The following is a 20193-nucleotide window of genomic DNA, read 5'->3' as shown; positions in this document are numbered from 1 at the left end:
CCCAATAATTTTGGTCCCAATCAGGATCACTTCTATGTCGTGATTATTAGTCAACGATCCAAATTTGTTTGGCGCCTGAGGCAATCGCCGCCAAGTCACCTGGCCGGTCGCTTCTGTGGCATTTGATCATATAATGTGGGCACCTACAACAATGTTGCTCATGCAACTGGAGCCCTTAAATTCCCATAGATGCCGGATAACTGGACTTGTATTGTATTTGGGATGGTACTATAGTGACAAAATTACATTTCTAAAACTAGCAGGCAAGGTCCCTTTGCTAGCTAAAATATTCACCAAAACTTACCCAACGCGGGGAAAGTGGCACAATGATTGCGAAATTTCCACATCCAGTGGAAAAAGCCTGGATTCAGATCTCGTCAAAGGCGGAAAAAGAACTTCGGAATTTTTTCACACTGTGGCCAATTTAGTCGGTTTCAAAGAGGATAGCTTAGTTTCATCCCAGGAAACAACCTCATCCATCCATGTGTATTATGTTCATAAATTACATATGAACTCTGGTTTGTTTGTCTGTTTTGCTGTGCAAAAAATCTGAGGTTCCGAAAGAAAAAAACCTTGCTATCCTCTTCTCGGACCGATTAATTCAGCTATGGAGAGAATAAAGCTTGTAACAGTTGCTCGCATCATTGTCGGAATTCGAATCGGGCCTTTTGCACTCGGTGTGGGGAGGATGGTGATGGTAACTGCTGTGCTAGAAGGCACACTTTAATACAGAATTAAAAACCATAAAATATCTAGGAACTCTCCTAGATGAGAGGTTAACCTTCTCCAAACTATAGTCTACTTTAAAGAAAAGGTTACAAAGTTCTTGCTATGTTTGTTCCAATTAGCCGTTTTGGTTTGGGGATTGAAGGACAGGGGCTTCGATACATAGATACCGTGAAAGTCTTCAGAGAATTATGGTGCTTCGCTCAACGCGCGCATGTCCTAATGTTTCGATATTCGCAGTACAAATCATTGCTGGAAAATTACCTCCGGATAAGTTATTTATGCAGGTCTTGTATATTACCTACGGAGACAGATTCCTATGAATATTTTGGATTTTTAGCAAAATTTTAATGTTGATAAATCAAAGAAAAAGAGAATCCATACATTCGTAACCGTGGTTTGGCAGAAGAGTGTTACAACGAGACATTTCTTGCTGATGTGACTTATTTGTAAGAATAAAGTAAAGAGTTTCATTTAGGTCTTCAAACTACTTTTTTTTTTGGTATAGGGCATAGTTAGATAAATCAGAAACTCATTATAAGGAGTGTTTTCTGAATTCACTTTTGATGTTACGGGAAAATGGAAGATTGGAGGCATATACTTTTCTCTGCCCTTCCAAATAGAAAGAATGAATCTTGTGGTAAAGACCTTAACCTCTGGAGATGAATGCCACTTCACTTCAACGAAAGAAAATTTTAGATGCTTCAATGAATTTTGCAGCACTGTTTTAAAGAAGATTCATCTAAAGCGTCTTCTGCTCCCAACAAATTCTTAATCCTATTTACAATCTGTTGCTGGACCTGCTTTGTTTCGCTGGATCTACATCTACGTCTTTACTGGATGCTGAAGCTATTTTGGCAATGATCTTAAACCTGGACATGACCTGAACGTTACTTCTACCTTGATGGGACATACTTCGCTCCGTGACTTTCTTTATACCTACCTGAAACTTGCCGTAAATCGTGAGGTACATCCCAGAAAGGTAGAATTATTTCTACCTTGTTCAAATCTTGTTATAGTAGTAGTAGTAGTGGCATATGATGCAAGAAAGCAAGTGTAGGAGCTTATGCAGCATCAGCCAAAAAAAAAAAAAAAAAAAATCACACCATTCCCTCCAAATGCCTGTCCAGTTCCTCCTTAAATTTATTTAACCTATCAACTTCCACAACGACAGATGGAAGTTTGTTCCAGCAATTAACCACCCGCTGGCTAAAGGCAAATTTCCGCACATCTATTCTACATCTGTCCTTTCTTAATTTGAACTTATGTCCCCGTAGGTTGGTAATCTGAACAAGTGGAAGGATCCCATCAGAATTCAGCGTGCTCAACCCATTCAAGGCCTTATAGACCTCAATCAGATCACCGCGCAGGTGCCTAGTCTCCAGCCACTGCAATTTGCAAAACGTAAGCCTCTATCTAGGTAAGAGGATCCCTTCATTCCCCTCACCAATCTTGTTGCCCTTCTCTGTACACGCTCAAGCAAATCTACATCCTTCCTAAAATGAGGCCTCCAGACCTGTACGCAGTACTCAAGGCGTGGCCTGACCATTGCCTTATACAGAGGGACAATCACCTCCTTTTCCCTGCTAGCAAAATTCCTATATATCATTGACAAAACCCCATGACCCGCCCTAGCAGCCTGTCTGCACTGCTCAGAAAACTTCATATCTGACTGCACAATTACTCCCAGGTCTTTTTCATTTTCTACCACCTTAAGTGTAGTACCACACAGGTACGTTTCTCTGGGGTTACTTCTAACCATATGCAGTACTTTGCATTTGTCAAGGTTGAACTTCAGTTGCCACTTCTTAGCCCATCTGCCCAAATTATCTAGATCCTGTTGCAGTAGCACACTGCCATTACTGTCATTAACAACCCTGCCAACCTTTGTGTCATCTGCAAACTTCGACATTAAGCCTGATATACCTTCATCAATATCATCGATAAATACACAAAACAACAGTGGACCCAACACCGAACCCTGTGGGACTCCACTAATAACATTAGTCCACGAAGAGCAGCACCCATTGATTACCACCCTCTGTCTTCTCCCACTTACCATCCTTTTATCCATTGTAGCAACTTACCCTTAATACCATTCTGCTCCAATTTGTACAGTAGTCTTTCATGCGCAACAGTGTCAAAAGCTTTCCTGAAATCCAAGTATATGATATCAAAATTATTTTTTGCATCCAGTTCCTTTGTGACCACATCATAATAACCAATCAAATTTGTCAGACAAGACTTTCCCTTAACAAACCCATGCTGTGTTTGAATTATTGCTGCAGTCTTGTCTAGATGATCCTGCAATGCATCTTTAACCAGCGACTCCATTATTTTACCCGGAACAGAAGTTAAACTAACTGGTCTGTAATTACTCGTGTCACCCTTCGATCCACCTTTGTGAATTGGGGACACATTTGCACATCTCCAGTCCGTGGGAACGTCCCCTGAGTCCAAGGATGCTCTCATAATTATGGCTAAGGGTTTGCTTAGTTGCTTTGCCGCCTTCTTTAAAATAACTGGATAGATCCCATCCACCCCAGGTGCCTTTCTTGTGTTTAACTTCAACAATTTCTCCTCCACTTTGCTCTCAGTTATTACAAAATCATTAAGCACACTGCTACAATTGATCAAATCTGCTACCTTGTTATGAATCAGATTGGTCCACTTGATATCGGTGGTTCAATTGTTGATCATGTTCAGTAAGCTAACAAACTAAATGAGTATTTTTTTTATGTAAACCCCAATCACAAGAGGTATGAGAACCTATAGTACTTGGTACCGTGCTTGGGTTAGAGGTTGAGAAGACGAAAGAAGATATTTGTTGACATTAGACTTGAACTTCTGTAGACTGTAATTTTGAGGAAATACGCACGAAGGAAGGTTGTGCCAGAAAACAGCAGTTGAATGAATAAACGAAGAAGATGAAAAGTTGGTTCTGTGAGTTTGAAGTTGGACAGTAAATGGATGTTGGCTGGTGGCGGCACATGTTCGGATTGCTTTGAAAGAGAGAGCTGGAATATAGAAGCCAATTCAGAAGAACAGTGCCCTTGAAAGTATCTGTAGACAAGGCATGCAGCAGAAACAGTACGTCTATGAGACAGCCAGTGGAGAGACTCTGTTAAAGATGAGTCATTAATTAACCCAACTTCTTTTTCTGAATGGAATCTAGAAGCCCGAGAGAGGTTTTGGGGGCAACGCACCAGATGTCGGAACAATATTCCATGGTAGGGCTGATTTGCGATTTGTACAGAGTGAACAGCTGTTTGGAAGAAAAGTAACGCCGAGAGCGAAAGAGAAAACCAAGTTTTTTAGATGCAGAGGAAGCAAAATTTGTAATGTGTTTGTGCCAGGAGAGATTAGAAGTCAGGGTAATCCCCAAAAGAGATATATCATTTTTCCTAGAAATCGGGATGTCACCAAAGGTAAGCATAGGAGTAGATGAATCCTTTTTTGCGAAATATAAGACAAGACTGAGTTTTAGAAGGGTTGAAATCAACTAAGTTGTCTTTGCCCCCACTGGAGAATTACCTGAAGATCGGCATTTAAAGAATTGGCAGCAGATTTTCGAGAACTTGAAGCTGATTGAGTTGGACAAGGTTTCTCAAAATGGAAAGTTGAATGCAATGTGCTATCATCGGCAAAACTATGGATAGGATTTCCAGTCAATGGAAGAAGGTCATTGATATACAAGAGGAAAAGAGTGGGGGAAAGAACTGAACCTTGGGGGACACCGGCATTAGTGGAGAAGTTAGAAGACAGAGAGCCATCTACCATCACCCTCAGTGAGCGATCAGAGAGAAAACTGGATAACCAATTACTAAAAACAGTTGGCAAACCATAAGATGGAAGCTTGTTTAGAACACCTTTATGCCAAACACGATCGAAAGCCTTTGAGATGTCAAGAGCAACTGCTTGTGTTTCACCAAACTTTTCCATTGAATTTGTCCATAAATGGGTAACATAAGCCAGAATATCACCAGTGGATCGACACTGACGGAGTCCACACTGGCGATTGCTGATCAGACAGAAGGTTTCTAGGTAGTTTAAGAGTTGGCGGTTAATTGATTTCTCCATTACTTTAGAAAGAGTAGAAGTAATTGCAATGGGAGGATAATTGGATGGGAGGTATTTGTCACCCTTTTGAGGAACTGGCTGGATAAGAGCAAATTTCCAAGCAGAAGGAAAAACAACTTTGGAATAAGAAAGTGAAAAAAGGGGCAAAGAAAAGGAGTAAGTTCAGGAGCACAGGTTTTGAGAACAAGTGGAGAAATACCATCAGGACCTGGAGCTTTCTTAGCATCAAGATTCGTCAAAATCCTTCTTACATCCTTTTGTCGGAAGACCACAAGAGGCATTGAATGGAGTGTGTTGGAAATGGTGGGAGGTGTTTTACCAAGATCATTAATACATGAGTTGGAAGAAAAATTGGATGATAACAGGTCAGCTTTATCGTTGGCTGAAGTGACAACAGAACCATCTGGTTTTGACAGAGGTGGTAGCAGAGATAGGCAAAAGTTGTAGCCAATAGCTTTGGCAAGAGACCAGAATGCTCGGCTACCATTAGGGCAAGAAGCAAGTTTTCTACTCTTAGTCTGTTCAAAATCTAGTTTGGACTGATTTATAACTGCTTAACAATTGTTGCAAACTTTGGAGTAGGTAGAAAATTAAACTGAAGAATTGGAAACTAGCCAATTACGATATGCAACATTCTTCTCTTGAACAGCCTTAGCACATTTATTGAAAAACCAAGGTTTAGATAAAACCGTGTACTTAGAAGGGTTGTTTGTGAGAAAAAGATCAATCGTGTTGGCTGCATCTACATTCACACATGAGAATTTATTCAGGGAGGGGAATGCCAGAGGTGTATTAAACTCTGGCAGTAAGACCGATGATTTTGTAATAACGGAGAGCAAAGTGGTGGAGAAATTGTTGAATATAAACGGAAGAAAGCAATCTGGAGTGGATAGGATATATCTAGTTATATTAGAGGAGGCAGCAAAGGAAGGAAGCAAACCCTTAACCATGGATACCTCCCCTAAGTCCAAGGAAGCACTGAGAGCTTCCTTGGACTCAGGGGAGTTACCCATGGACTGGAGATGTGCAAATGTGACCCCATTTCACAAAGGAGGATCAAAGGGCGACACAAGTAACTGCAGACCTGGTAGTTTAACTTCTGTTCCGGGGAAATTAATAGAGACACCGGTTAAAGAAGCACTGCAGGGTCATCTAGACAACACTTCAGTTATAGTTCGGACACAGCATGTGTTTATTAATGGGAAGACTTGTCTCACCAATTTGATTGGATCCTATTATGTGGTCACAAAGGAACTGGATGCAAAGAATAATTTTGATATCATGTATTTGGATCTTAGAAAGGCATTTGATACTGTTGCCCATGGAAGATTGCTACACAAATTGGAGCAGTATGGCGTTGGTGGCAAATTGCTGCCGTGGATAAAGGGATGGTTGAGTGGGAGAAGACAGAGAGTGGGAATCAGTGGACACTACTCTTAGTGGACTAATGTTATTAGTGAAGTCTCCAGGGTTCAATGTTGGGGCCGTTGTTGTTTTCTGTATTATTAATGATATTGATGATGGTATATCAGGCTTAATGTATAAGTTTGCAGACGATACGAAGGTTGGCAGGGTTGTTAATGACAGTACACTTCTGCAACAGGACCTAGAAAAGTTGAGCAGATGGGCTGAGAGGTGGTAACTGAAGTTTAACACTGACAAATGTAAAGTACTGCATATGGAAAGTAGTAACCCCAGAATAATGTATCAACTGTGTGGTACTACACTGACGGTGGCAGAGAATGAAACGGACGTAATTGTGCAGTCAGATATGAAGTTTTCTGAGCAGTGCAGACGGTCTGCAAGAGTAGCTCATGGTGTCTTGTCAATGATATGTACAGGAATTTTTCTAGCAGGGATAAGGATGTTATTATCCCCTTATATAAGGCAGCGGTCCGGCCACACCTTGAGTATTGTATACAGGTCTGGAGGCCTCATTTCAAGAAGGATGTTGAGCTACTGAACAAGTACAGAGAAGGGCAACAAGATTAGTGAATGGAACAAACGGTTGCTTTTACGAAGAAAGGCTTAAATTTTGAAATTACAGTGTCTGGAGTCTAGGCACTTGCGAGGTGATCTGATTGAGCTGTATAAGCACTTGAATGGTTTGAGCATGCTCCATGCTGATGGGATCCTTCCTCGCCTGAGAGGGCATAAATTGAAATTGAGGAAAGACAGTTGTAGGATTGATGTGCGGAATGTTGCTTTTAGCTAGCGGGTGTTTGTTTGCTGGAACAAACTTCCATCTGTCGTGGTAGAAGTTGATATCTTAAATAGATTCAACGCAGTACTAGACAAACGTTTGGAGCGAGTAGATGAGTGAAATGAGAATATATATACAGTATATATATATATATATATATATTTTTTTTTTTTTGGCTGATGCTGTATAAGCTTAATTTCTTGCATTATACGGCTTTTCTCATGCTAATCTTGAATGTACCTTATGATTGTGGTCTTGACGATCTTGTTTTTCATTGAATCAGGATTTTGATGCCATCAGTGCTGTTCATGCTAATGTAGCAGCAGGAATCAGTCCTTGGTAGTACATGATTAATATGTTAGGGTAACCCGTGAAGGTATTCACAATATGAGATATACTTAATGATGCTAATTTATAACTACTAAAGTGGTTGGCTACGTACAGAAATGATGTAATTACACTAACCTGTACGCTAGTTAGGGTCACCCGTAAATGCTTACATATACCCATATATGTATTTTGTCTGTAAATTGTGTGTGTTCTCTGGTCGATTTGCCTGTTTTCCTGGACGAAAAAACCCCAATTTCTCGAGAAAAAACCTTGCTGTCCACGTCTGAGACCGACTAACTCAGCCACGGAGTGAAAAAAAGCCCATAAAAGTTCCTCGCGTCATTGACGGGATTCGAACCCGGGTCTTTCCCGTCAATTACTCAAGGAACTTTTATGGCCTTTTTCACCGTGTGGCTGAGTTAGTCGGTCTCAGGCGTAGCTTGCAAAGTTTTTTACCCCGGAAACTCGGGTTTCTTCCAACAAAACAGGCAAATCTACCCGAGAACACACGCAATACACATGGATAGCTGAAATAACTTTCCGAGTGACCCTAATGTAATAGTTTATTTATTTATTTAATGTGTTTGCGCTTGTAGCACAGTACTATAATCACCGTCCACCTCACAACAGTTGGAAAAGTCCGGTGTTCGAATTCCGTCAATGAGGAACTTTAATGGGCTTTTTTTCCCCACTCCGTGCAATTTATTAGCATAACACGCGTGGGCATTTAATTTGTTCTTGGATGGTCCTAATACGACTGTTTTTTATTATCTGTATATTAAAGCACTTGGTTGAAATCACTGAGATCATTTCTTTTTTAATTATTTAGGATAATTAACATTGAAGGAGGTTTAGTGAGGCACTATGATCAAGTCTTCGGCTAAGAATGCAAAGAAAGTAACAAAGATTTCTTTTGATGAAAGAAATCAAAATCTAAAAAGAAATCAAGATCTAAACCGCGTGTAGAGAGGTCCCCTAGTCCTTAGCCCTTATTTAAACGTTATGAAAAAATCGAATTCTCGAGGCATGGCTGTTTCATGCTGGAGTGCTGTATGTCCAAAAGCTGCAGCGACTCAGTATTTAATATTATATAATACTGTATAAATAATTATGGAATCTCTAGTGGCGAAACTGTAAATTGTGTGCCTAGCAAGATGATCGAATGGTTCGTACGTGATTTTTAACAACCACACCAAATTACCCGTCGGGCCCACCTGCTTCCTCCTCGCCTTCCTTCCGCGCTGGTGGATATGATAGTATGCTAGTTTAGCCACTGGGAATCGGCACCCAGACCATAGGACAGCAGACTTATATATGTAGATTTTAGAAATATGGAGGACAAATATTTTTATAATCGTAAAAAACATAAAAAAATTTTCACGAGCGTGCAACTGCAAAAAAACTGGTAAATTTTCAGTTTGTTTACCCGTCTTAGCATATTTATAGATTAACACTTTTATATCAGTTTTTAATACTTTTATATCCTTAGTGCTTTAGTAACCATTTCCGTGTTGTTGAAGTTGCACAGCATGACAATATAATTTTAATTATGGTAAGCTAATAGGAAGATGATGCATATGCGAAGTTGCACTATGCCGCAAAAGTGTAGGTGCTGAACACTTCCGGTTCTGCGTGCACCTTCCGCTTACTGACATTGAGAGCTTGCGTTAAGTGCTAGTGCTTATGTCAACCAGTGTAAACAAAATAGCTCTTTAATGCAGTTTGCTTCAGCAAACATAGTGCTTGGCTTTCAGATTATTATCAAAACGTTAATTTTTAAGTTTTTTTTTTTTTAGACATATATAATTTTATCTTTGAAAGGCAATGCATACCACAGAGTTACGAAAACGTGTTCCAGTAATAGATGAACAAGAACAGGTAGGCACGGTTGATAAGCAAGAACAGGTAGGTTTGTCATGCATCCACATACAAATCTTGTATTTTTTTTCCTGTAGTTCTTATTCCCTAGTTTACTATATAGTCGCACATTATAATTTCAGTAGGTTGTTATCGGCATACGCAGGTTGATTAATTAGTGAAGGGAAATGTAGACAAAAAAATTCTTTTCCCTTTGGTCATGCAAACATGTCTCAGATGTCTCTTTCGTGATACAAGGAAGTTGATGGTTTCTCCCCTGAAAGCTTTGTAGCTACAAGCTAGACCAGTCATGTGTGGTCTTATTATTTAACTGCATTTTAATTTGGATTCATTTAAATTCACATTCATTTCAAATTAATTGTGGAGTGGAACCATCGTTACTTGTATAAAACGAAACTTAGGCGAAGTTTTGTTTACTGACTTATATATTCCAAGAAAGTACGTTTAGTTTACGGTATTTGATTATTTATTACATATATCTGATAACATTTTGATCTTATATGTCTTTCTATAGTTGAACTTACACATAGTGAAGTTCATTATCCATATAAATGAAATAATACCCAAACTCTAGAAACGTGGAATCAGTTAAATGCTTGACTTCGTGCTTTCAGAGATAGTTGTATAATTATTGTTTTAAGTTAGTTGGTTACATATAATTTGTAATTTTATTTATTTCAATGGTTTCATTTAAAGATTTCTATCGATAATTATTTGCTGGTTATATAAGGGAGTTAGTCGTATGATTTGGTATTGATTATATTAGTTACTAAGGGGAGGGGTTGGGCATGTTTCATCTGATAGCAAAGGGTACACGGAACAACCACATAACCAAAACAATGTTGGCATCTCTTGTTAAATGCTGTTCTTGGGAAGCTGTCTCCAAGAGATCTTCTTTTCTGAATTGGAGAGGTAATTTGGCAGTTTTTTGGACATTGATGAGGAAAGGATTTCTTATTCACTGAAAGCTGTTTCTTAGTTTAGGAAAGTACTTAAAAAGACTTGTCTTCAAGCTTTCCAAGTATTCCTTCATAGTTTGTAATACATCAGCATCCAGGTCTCATCAACTTCATCTGACTTGATCAGAAAGTTATAAAGGGATGGAAAGGATTTGCCATGACTAATGCATTTATAAGTAAGCCAATTTATGTATTTTTATGCTCATTTACGTAGCCACTTTCAATCCTACAGATTGGAGGTTTAATCCAGAAAAACTTGCAAGTTCTTGCAGTTCAGACAGGCATGTGAGGAGTTTTCCACATGAAAACCAATGTACTTTAGTACAAATAGGATTTTGTGTATTCTCTGGCCATCCCATTGCAAAACTGAGTAAAAAGCTGAGAATTAAGCAGTTGGCCTTATACGAAATTGGCAATTCTTCCAGCTTCATCAAGTACTTTAGTTTGCAGGTATATTCTGCAGCTGTAGGTTGCTTCCCATTTTTATATAACAATGGGTCTGTGTTGCTTATGGTTCAACAGCTTGAATATGTACAACCCCTTTCTTTGCATCGGTCATGGCTGCAGCATCATATATTGTTATCTGAATACATTGACCCCAGTGCACATGACTATCTTTTGATAAAGTTATTGAAAATAGCTTCTCCAGTGGTAAGTGTTGGCAGGGCCACATATCAATACGAGCTTCCCCATTTAGCTTTTGTGTGATAAATAAGAAGAGATTGTTAGAAGCCTTAAAAGTAAGATACTAATAAGGCTTCTAACACTTTTGCATTTTTATCTCCCATCATATTCTGCATTATTTTCTTCAACCCTTCTATATTCTTGAATATCTTTTGAAAGAATTCTGCTGAGTTCATCATGGTATTCCTTATGTTTGTTATAGAATGGTACTTCAGATTGGATGGTTTCATGTTGTCATTTGTGAGAGGCTCATAATGAATTGTGAATAATGGAATTGTTCTGATTCATTGCTGCCCACAAAAACCCCATCTTCATACCTCTGGGATCTTTTATTTTTCTTTGCTGCAATGATAGAATACTTTTCTACCTGCATACTTGTAGATGGAAAAGTATTCTATTTGTTTATGTCAACATATTAAAACAGAAATTTAATTTTCTTTTTAATTGTTACCAATGCTTTATAATTCAAATGAGAGTAGTGGAAAACTGATTTACATAACACTTAATCATAAAAGAGTGCACTGAACCAATAAGGTTAATTATGAGAGCATCGTTGGACTCGTGAGGCATTCCTTTGGATTGGAGATTGCCAGTGTATCACCAAAGTATAAAGGTGGTTCAAAAAACAGTGGGTCACTACAAACTGATCAGCCCAACTTCAGTGGTAGGGAAAATCATGGCAGCAGTGATCAAGAGCACAATAGAGGGACATTTATACATAAGGAAAAATAATGTTTAATTAACATGGTTAGCTAATTTACAGAGTCACTCATGAGCTGGATGTAAGAAATAATTCTGATATTGTTTATTTTGATTTGGACTCAGTCCTGCATGAGAGGTTACTGTATAAGCTGGAACTTGTCAGGATTATGTGTGGATTTTTTAGATGGATTATAGGGTGGCTGCAGGGCAGGAGACAGAGGATTATGATTAATGGTTACTCTTCAAGTTGGGATAATGTGAGAAGTGGAATGCCTAAAGGATTGGTACTGGGAGCACTTGTTTCTGATTTTCTTAAATGACATTATTATTAGCCACATAGTGCAAGGAAGCTTGAGGCTTATGCTGCACCAACCAAAAAAAAAAAAAAAATTCCGAGTTACCCTGAGAGAGGGGGGGGGAATCACCAAGAAAAGAGAAGAATCATGATATCCAGCTCAGGACCTTGGGTGTGCCAAGCCCATACTCACCAGATGTGAGAGCTCCTGGGGTAATAAACAGATAGAAGATGTGATATCAGAATTTGCAGTTGTGAAGATTGTGCGAGGAGTTAATGATCAGCACCAAGCAGTGCTCCTGCAGGACAATTCAATAGGCTTCAAGGATGGTCAGAAAAGTGGCAGCAATGCAGCGCAATGACTTACATTTTAACTTATATACTCATTGGACTTAAAAACAGTAAAGGAAGAAAGGAATTTGAGGTTATAATGTGAGCAGATATGAAGTTCTCTGTGCAGTGTGTGGATAGACAAGTGGTAAGGGAAATTCATGTGGTGTCTTGTTGATTTATTGAACATTTGCTTGTAGAGATAAAGTTCTAATCCTACTGTCCGAAGCAATTGTAAGACTGCACTCAGAATTCTGTACTCAAGCACAAAGACTGCACCTATAAAAAGACATTGAGATTCTTGACAGGGTCCAAAAATGGATATGCACTTGGCAGGATCTGCAGAAGGGTGCCTATTCAAAGAAAGATTTCAAATATGTGGGCTACAGAGCATGGTAACTAGGTACCGTAGAGGGGACCTGATTGAGGTTTATAAGGTTCTGTGAAGGAATAATAAATAAATGAAGTAAAACTTTGTATTGCTATAAATGATTCCAGGACCAAGGGGTCATAAATTGAAATTATGTAGAAAGATGTTTAAAACTGGATTGTAGGAAGTTTCTTTTAGCCAGTGAGTTGTTAATTACTGGTATAAGTTACTTACGTGAGTTTTTAATGCTGATAGCGTGGAGTAGTTCAGAGGTCATCTGGATAGGTATCTATGTGCAGAGGGAAACACGTAGGTAGTTTAATTTGTATTTCATTTTCTTTTTTGACAGGTGCAACAGAAGCCCTGGGATTCCTTGCTCCACATGGCTAATACTATTAAATCTTGACATTTCCCATAAACTGTTAATTGTATCAAAAAAAGGTTTATTAAAAACTTTAGTTTATTAAAAACTTAACTGTAATTAGTTTTACACAATTTGTAATAAATTTAATTACAAAATTAAATTTCTGCCATTTTTATTTACATTTTTTATCTGTATAAAAATGTAAAAGCTATTTTTTAATAGGTTTCCAACAACTTTATTATGAAAATCTTAAAAACTGAATTTCATCAAAATTGGTCAAGATTGTATTTTTTTAAAAAATGCCTTATGTGGAGCACATAAGGCATTTTAAAATTGAATAAATGTGAAAGAACTGCAAGCATGTAAATCATGAATATTATCATTGATACAAATACCAATATTAAAATTACAATAATTTCAATGCAAGTTGTATGCTCGGTATTTGAGTGAATTAAGAGGATACAACTTATATTGAAATGAGTCATCATTATAAACACTCCTTCCAGGTAGCAAGACAGGCAATAATATAGATAGACTGGTTTCCCTATCACATCAAAATTATAAGAATAAGAATTATATAGCAGCAGATAGAACTAGAACAATTTTTAGTAATTTCTTTTCTGCCCCTTGAAATCATTTTATCTGCCATACTTTGGGAAATACTGTTCTAATATATTTATTTTGATTTGATTTAATTTAATTTAATTTTCAGAACTAGTTGGTGCTATGCTAACATCATCATCTGTCATTGCTGTTCCACAGGTCGATGTATGAAGCCTCGCCACCATGCCCTGTCCATGTACTTCTCTCCATCATTGATTTCACTCCAGTTTCCTCCTCTCTTAATGACATCGGTCTTTTCATGTCTTGCCATCTCATTCTTGGTCTCCCCCTTTGTCTTTTGTGCCTTAATTGTAAATCAGACATTCTTCTTGCCAAATGCTTCTCATTCATGCTTCTCATTCTTCTTCCCTCTTGACATGTCCAAACCATTTCAAATGGGAGCTTTCAATCCTATTCTGGAGTTTTTCAACCTGAATTCTCTCCCTAATCACATCATTCCTGATTTTGTTGCATCTTGTCTTTCTGGCTAGTCTCCTCACAAATCTCATTTCTGCTCCCTGAAGTTTGCTTTCAACCTTTTTCCTCACAGTCCAAGTTTCAGATGCATACGTCAGAATTGGTACGTAATAGGCCTGATATATAGCTTTCTTACACTTCAGTGGTATGTTCCTGATCAGATCTCTTGTCTGCCTATAGAAATTTCCACCCACTTATATCCTTCTACTTATTTCTTCGTCTATCACTCCAATTTTTGTAATGGTGCTTCCTAGATACTTGAAGTTGTTAACCATTTTTAGCTCTTTCCCTTCCATTGTAATGTATCCGTCAAGCTCACCACTCCTCTTTAGAACCATTACTTCACTCTTCTCCTGACTGAAAACCAGTCCAAATTCATTAGCCATACTAGCCCATATATCAACTTGCCATTGCACTTGTTTACTGCTCTCTCCCCATATGCAGAGGTCATCTGCAAAGAGTATGACTTTCATCTGGTCCTGTCCAAGTTGTTCCACCACTCTACATTGCACACCATTCATGAAAGCTATGAATAGTAGTGGTGACAGGATGCCTCCTTGCCTCAAACCTAATGTTATTTCGAAGCTCTCCATCAACCCCATCACTGTTCTTACTTTGCTCACTGTATTGGTGCACATATTCTCAATTCTCTCCACAAGATATTCCTCTGTCCCCAAGTTTCTCAAAAGCTTCCACACTTTCTCTCTCTTTATGGCATCAAACACTTTCTTTATATCCAAGAATGCCATCCATAATTCTTTATTATGTTCATAACACTTTTCCATCAGTTGCCTGATGCAGAAAATTAGATCCACCGTCTGTCTTCCAGGCCTAAAGCCATTCTGTTCCTCTTATCTTCTGCTCTAACACTCTCTCAATACAGCTTACTCACATGTGATGTCAGTGTGATGCCTCTTTAATTGGAACGCTTTTTCATGTTCCCCTTCTTGAAAAAAAAAAAAAAAAAAATTAACATCACTGTTTTTGGATATAACTTAAGGATTTAATTTTTGTTTTGAAATTTTATTGAATTAAATCGGAATCATGACTCTGACCAGAGCAGCAAAGCAAAAGGCTCAAGCTAATGGGAGTGCTGTGGTTCAGGGGAGAACTGAGGGGGGCAGTTGCCCTCTGAATCACAGTCTTTTAAAATGCACTGTTTGCTTGATGTTTGCGGAGCAGTCGGGTACGGGACATGATGCTGCCAAGGGGGATGTCTTTGTGTGTGCACGATGTAAGGAGTGCAAGGAAATCAGGCAACAACTCAGCGTTGTTATGGGCCTTTATGAGAGCTTGAAGGACAGGGTGGATGCCCTCGAAGGAAATAAATTGAGGGGCCCATCAAGCTCTCAGCTGCCCACATCAACGCCAGAGCTTGCACTTGGTCATCAGGCAACACAGAGGAAGCCCCCTAGGCAGAATGCGCTGGTCCCACAGGAACTAGTAGTTGTTGGTGACTCTATTATCAGGGAAACGGGGAACATGCTTTGTAAAAAGGATAGGTGGAATAGGACCAGGGTATGTCTGCCAGGGGCAAAGGTTCATGACGTTGTAGAGCGGATATCATCTTTTAAGGGCACAAAAGGTGATATAGTTGTACACGTTGGCACTAATGATATTAAGAGTAGGAGACCGGCGGAATTACTTAGCAAGTACAGGTCACTGTTGAAAAAAAGCCGTGAATTAGGGTTGAATTTGAAAGTGTCTGCAATTCTGCTCAGACACGATAGGAGGGAGTATATGATGAGAGCCTTGTCGATCAATTCGGCCCTGGAGGGATTGTGCAAGGCTCAAGGGGTAGAATTTTTTTCAGCCTGGACTGTACTTGTTAACAGGAGATATTGCTTCTACAGGGATGGGATACACTTAAATAGAAAGGGTGCAAGAATTTTTGCTGATGCTGTCGAGGCAGTGTTAGGTGGGTCGGAAAACTGCTAGTTGGGGGGGGATACAAGGACTAATAGATTAACAGTAGCCACTGGCAGAGGTGGAAGTGATTCTTGCACTGCTTCTATTGAAATGAGCAGAAGCCTGAAAAACAAGATTCAGGATATTTCAGAGACTGCTGGGAGTCATTGCGGTACAAGTAAACACATGGATTGTGTTAGGGTAGCTAAGAATAGAAACAGGTGCATGTATACCTGCATGTACACCAATGCTAGGAGTTTGGTAAATAAATTTGAGGTATTGCTCAAAACATCAAAGGCAGATATTGTTGGGATATCAGAGACGTGGTGTCACACAGATATAAGTAATGCGGAACTGGAATTTGGGGAATACAATGTGTATAGAAAGGATAGACAGGACAGGAGGGGAGGAGGGGTTATGCTATTAGTTAAGAAACACACAAAGTCTAAGGAAGTGAAGCCAGTCGACATCGATGGACAGGGCAGTGTCGAGTCAGTTTGGTGTGACATAAGCATAGGGAACTCAAAATTGAGAGTAGGAGTGTGCTATAGGCCTAATGACTTTGATGAGTATAATAAGATATTGTACAGGGAAATAGAGTGGGCCAGTAAATCAGAGTCTTATAATGGGGGATTTTAATTTCCGAGATATTGACTGGAATTTGTGGGTTGGTCACTCGCACACTAGCAAGGCTTTTGTGGATTTATTGGATGATTGTTTTCTACATCAGCATGTTCGTGAGGCAACAAGAGGGAGCAATACTCTTGATCTGATTATCAGTAGTGATTCTTCATGCATTAAGAATCTGCAGATAAATGAACCACTAGGTGGCAGTGATCACAGTGTGTTGAAGTGGGATTTACTCAAGGAGGTAACTACCATCAGAGGTAAAGGGAAGGGTTTTTGTTTTCGTAAAGGCGACTATGATGGTCTGAGACAGTATTTAAATTCTATACAGTGGGACCAACTGATGATGTTACTAACAGCAAACTCAAAATGGGGAGCATTCAAGGAACTAATCTTGGAGGCTACCAGGCTTTACATACCAACTAAGAAATATTGTTCAAGGTTTAGGCCTAAATGGTTGTCAGATGAACTAATGAGACAGGTGGCAGAGAAGAAAAATGCATGGGATACATACAAATTAATGTTTGACATGGAAGCCTATGATAGATATAAGTTGGTCTGTAACCAAGTCACAAAGGAGATTAGGCAGACTACGAAAAATCCTTGGCAAAGGATGCAAAGAAAAACAGAAAAGAGTTCTTTACATATTTAAACTCAAGAAGGAAAGGGATGAATCAGATTGGTCCACTGGATATTGATGGTTCAACAGTTGAGGATCCTGCTCAGGTGGCTAACAATCTAAACGAGTATTTTGCATCTACATTCACGCATGAGGAGTTATTCAGGAAGGAGAATGATGTAGGTAAAGTAAACATTGGCAGTGTGCTGGATGATTTTGTAATAACTGAGAAGAAAGTGGAGGAGAGATTGTTGAGGATAAACATAAAAAAGGCACCTGGGGTGGATGGGATCTATCCAGTTATATTAAAGGAGGCAGCAAAGGAAGTAAGCAAACCCCTAGCCATAATTATGAGAGCTTCTTTGGACTCAGGGGAGGTACCCATAGACTGGAGATGTGCAAATGTAACCCCAATTCACAAAGGAGGATCAAAGGCTGACACAAGTAATTATAGACCTGTTAGTTTAACTTCTGTTCCAGGTAAATTAATGGAGGCACTGGTTAAAGAAGCACTGCAGGATCATCTAGACAAGAATTCAGTTATAGCTCAGACGCAGCATGGTTTTGTTAAGGGCAGGTCTTGCCTGACCAATTTGTTTGGATACTATGATGTAGTCACAAAAGAACTGGATGCAGGGAATAACTTTGATATTATATATTTGGATCTTAGAAAGGCTTTTGATACTGTTGCACATGGAAGACTGCTGCACAAATTGGAGCAGTGTGGCGTCGGAGGCAAATTGCTGCTATGGATAAGGGGATGGTTGAGTGGCAGAAGACAGAGAGTGGTAATCAATGGATACCGCTCAACGTGGACTAATGTTATTAGTGGAGTTCCTCAGGGTTCAGTGTTGGGTCCGTTGTTGTTTTCGGTGTTTATGAATGATATTGATGATGGGATATCAAGTTTAATGTCCAAGTTTGCAGATGATACAAAGGTTGGCAGGGCTGTTAAGGACACTACTTACGCTATGCTGCTGCAACAGGATCTGGAAAGGTTGAACAGATGGGCTGAGAGGTGGTAAATGAAGTTTAACATTGACAAATGTAAAGTACTACATATGGGAAACAGTAACCCCAGAGCAATGTATCAACTCTGCGGTACTACACTGACAGTGGTGGAGAATGAAAAGGACCTGGGGGTAATTGTGCAGGCAGATATGATGTTCTCTGAGCAGTGCAGACGAGCTGCAAGAGTAGCTCATGGTGTCTTGTCAATGATATACAGGAACTTTTCTAGCAGGGATAAGGAGGTGATTATTCCCTTGTATAAGGCAATGGTTAGGCCACATCTTGAGTACTGTATACAGGTCTGGAGGCCTCATTTCAAGAAGGATGTAGAGCTGCTGGAACGTGTACAGAGAAGGGCAACAAGATTAATGAATGGAACAAAGGGTTGCTCTTACGAAGAAAGGCTTAAGTTTTGCAAATTACAGAGTCTGGAGACTAGGCACCGACGAGGTGATCTGATAGAGGTGTATAAGGCTTTGATTGGTTTGAGCATGCTCAATGCCAATGGGATTCTTCATCTTGCTCAGAATAATCACCTCAGAGGGCATAAATTCAAATTGAGGAAGGACGGATGTCGGATAGATGTGCGGAAATTTGCCTTTGGCCAGCGGTGGTTGGTTGGTGGAACCGACTTCCATCACTTGTTGTTGAAGTTGATAGCCTAAACAAATTTAAAGCTCAACTGGACAGGTATTTCGAACGAACGGAGGGGTGAAATGGGAGTGGTGTGTTTTTTTTTTTTTTTTTTGGCTGATGCTGAATAAGCTTGCTTTCTTGCATCATATGCCTCTGCTAATGCTAACAATGGGATTATCAAACCTTCTTTCCAGTCCTTCGGCACCTGTCTCTCATCCCAGATCTTACAGAACAGTGTATGTCCACGCTATCTCTGCCTCGCCTGTAGCCTTCAGCATCTCTCCATTTATCTCATCCATACCAGCAGACTTACCTGTCTTGATGTATTTCCATGCCTGCACTACATTCCACGTCAAGTCTGTCTTCTCTCTCTCTCTCTCTCTCTCTCTCTCTCTCTCTCTCTCTCTCTCTCTCTCTCTCTCTCTCTCTCTCTCTCCGTATCTTCTCTTCCATCCCCTCTTCTATGATCAACCTGCTTTTGTCCCTTTTGCTGGCTGTCCTGCATGTTCAACAGATTTTCAAAATACTTCCATGTTTCTCTTATCTCTTCATCCTTGGTTATTAGGTTCTCATTCTCATCTATCAACTATTTGCTCTATTCATCATCTCTTCTTCTATTCCTCACCACACCATACAGTGTCTTTTAATTACCGTCGATATCTTATCATAGAGTTTCACTCCATTCTTCCAACCACAGTCGTCTCTCCTCGTTTTTCATACTAACACATTAGCTTATATTAGTTTGAGTAATGAAACCACTGAGTAGTCCACGAATTGTACTATATAGGACTATATCCTATAAGCAGTTGGACCTCTATATAATGAAATCAATCATCCACTTGAAAAAATTTGGTAAACAGAAATTTCGTTATAAAGAAATATGAAATACTTTTCAACAATGAAAAATACTGTAATTCAACATTCATAAATATAGTAAAAGATGGGAAATAAATCTTAAATAAGTGGGAATGAATAAATTTTCTAAAATTTTAAAATAATTTATTAATGCATACCTATTAATAAATTACTACTTACATGATGCACACAATATATTAGTACACTTTTAAGAATTATTTTGTAAAATATATGGTTATTTTTTGTTGTACACTGGATTTTACTGTACAATGTTCATAAAAATGTTCTCATTTGTTTAAACACTCAAATATATTTTCTGGCACATTTTTTTCATGCTGAAGGCCCCTACGCAAACTTTCAAATTCTGCCACATTTCATGTTTGGAAGACTTAATATTGCCCCCGTTGCCTTTGTTTGCCGTCATTTTCATCCAACTTATTATCAGTATTGTCACTAATTCTTTGAATACTCCAAAATGTTGCAGTCACTGAGATAGTCAGCTACTATGACATCATTATCAACTCCTAAAAATTTGT

The 20193-nt window shown here is 39.0% G+C and overlaps 1 protein-coding gene across 2 annotated transcripts in view; it reads left to right on the top strand.

Moving 5' to 3' along the window:
* Positions 1 to 20193, top strand: part of LOC150083526 (phosphatidate cytidylyltransferase, photoreceptor-specific-like) — a 169801-nt gene that overhangs the window by 77686 nt on the left and 71922 nt on the right. The window contains exon 1 of one of the 2 annotated variants that reach the window (XM_090377336.1): positions 9145 to 9244. The exons of the other annotated variant lie outside the window; for it this stretch is intronic. Coding sequence (XP_090233462.1) covers positions 9164 to 9244 — 81 coding nt within the window. The 5' untranslated portion in view covers positions 9145 to 9163. Of the gene's footprint in view, positions 1 to 9144; positions 9245 to 20193 lie in introns of those variants that run through there. 2 annotated transcript variants of the gene reach the window in all.

This window comes from Mastigoproctus giganteus, chromosome 7 (assembly GCF_048544385.1).
Source record: "Mastigoproctus giganteus isolate SK-2022 chromosome 7, ASM4854438v1, whole genome shotgun sequence".
Taxonomy (NCBI): Eukaryota; Metazoa; Arthropoda; class Arachnida; order Uropygi; family Thelyphonidae; genus Mastigoproctus; species Mastigoproctus giganteus.
Note: the sequence above shows the minus strand (reverse complement) of the source record. Positions and strands in the feature narration are given on the sequence as shown.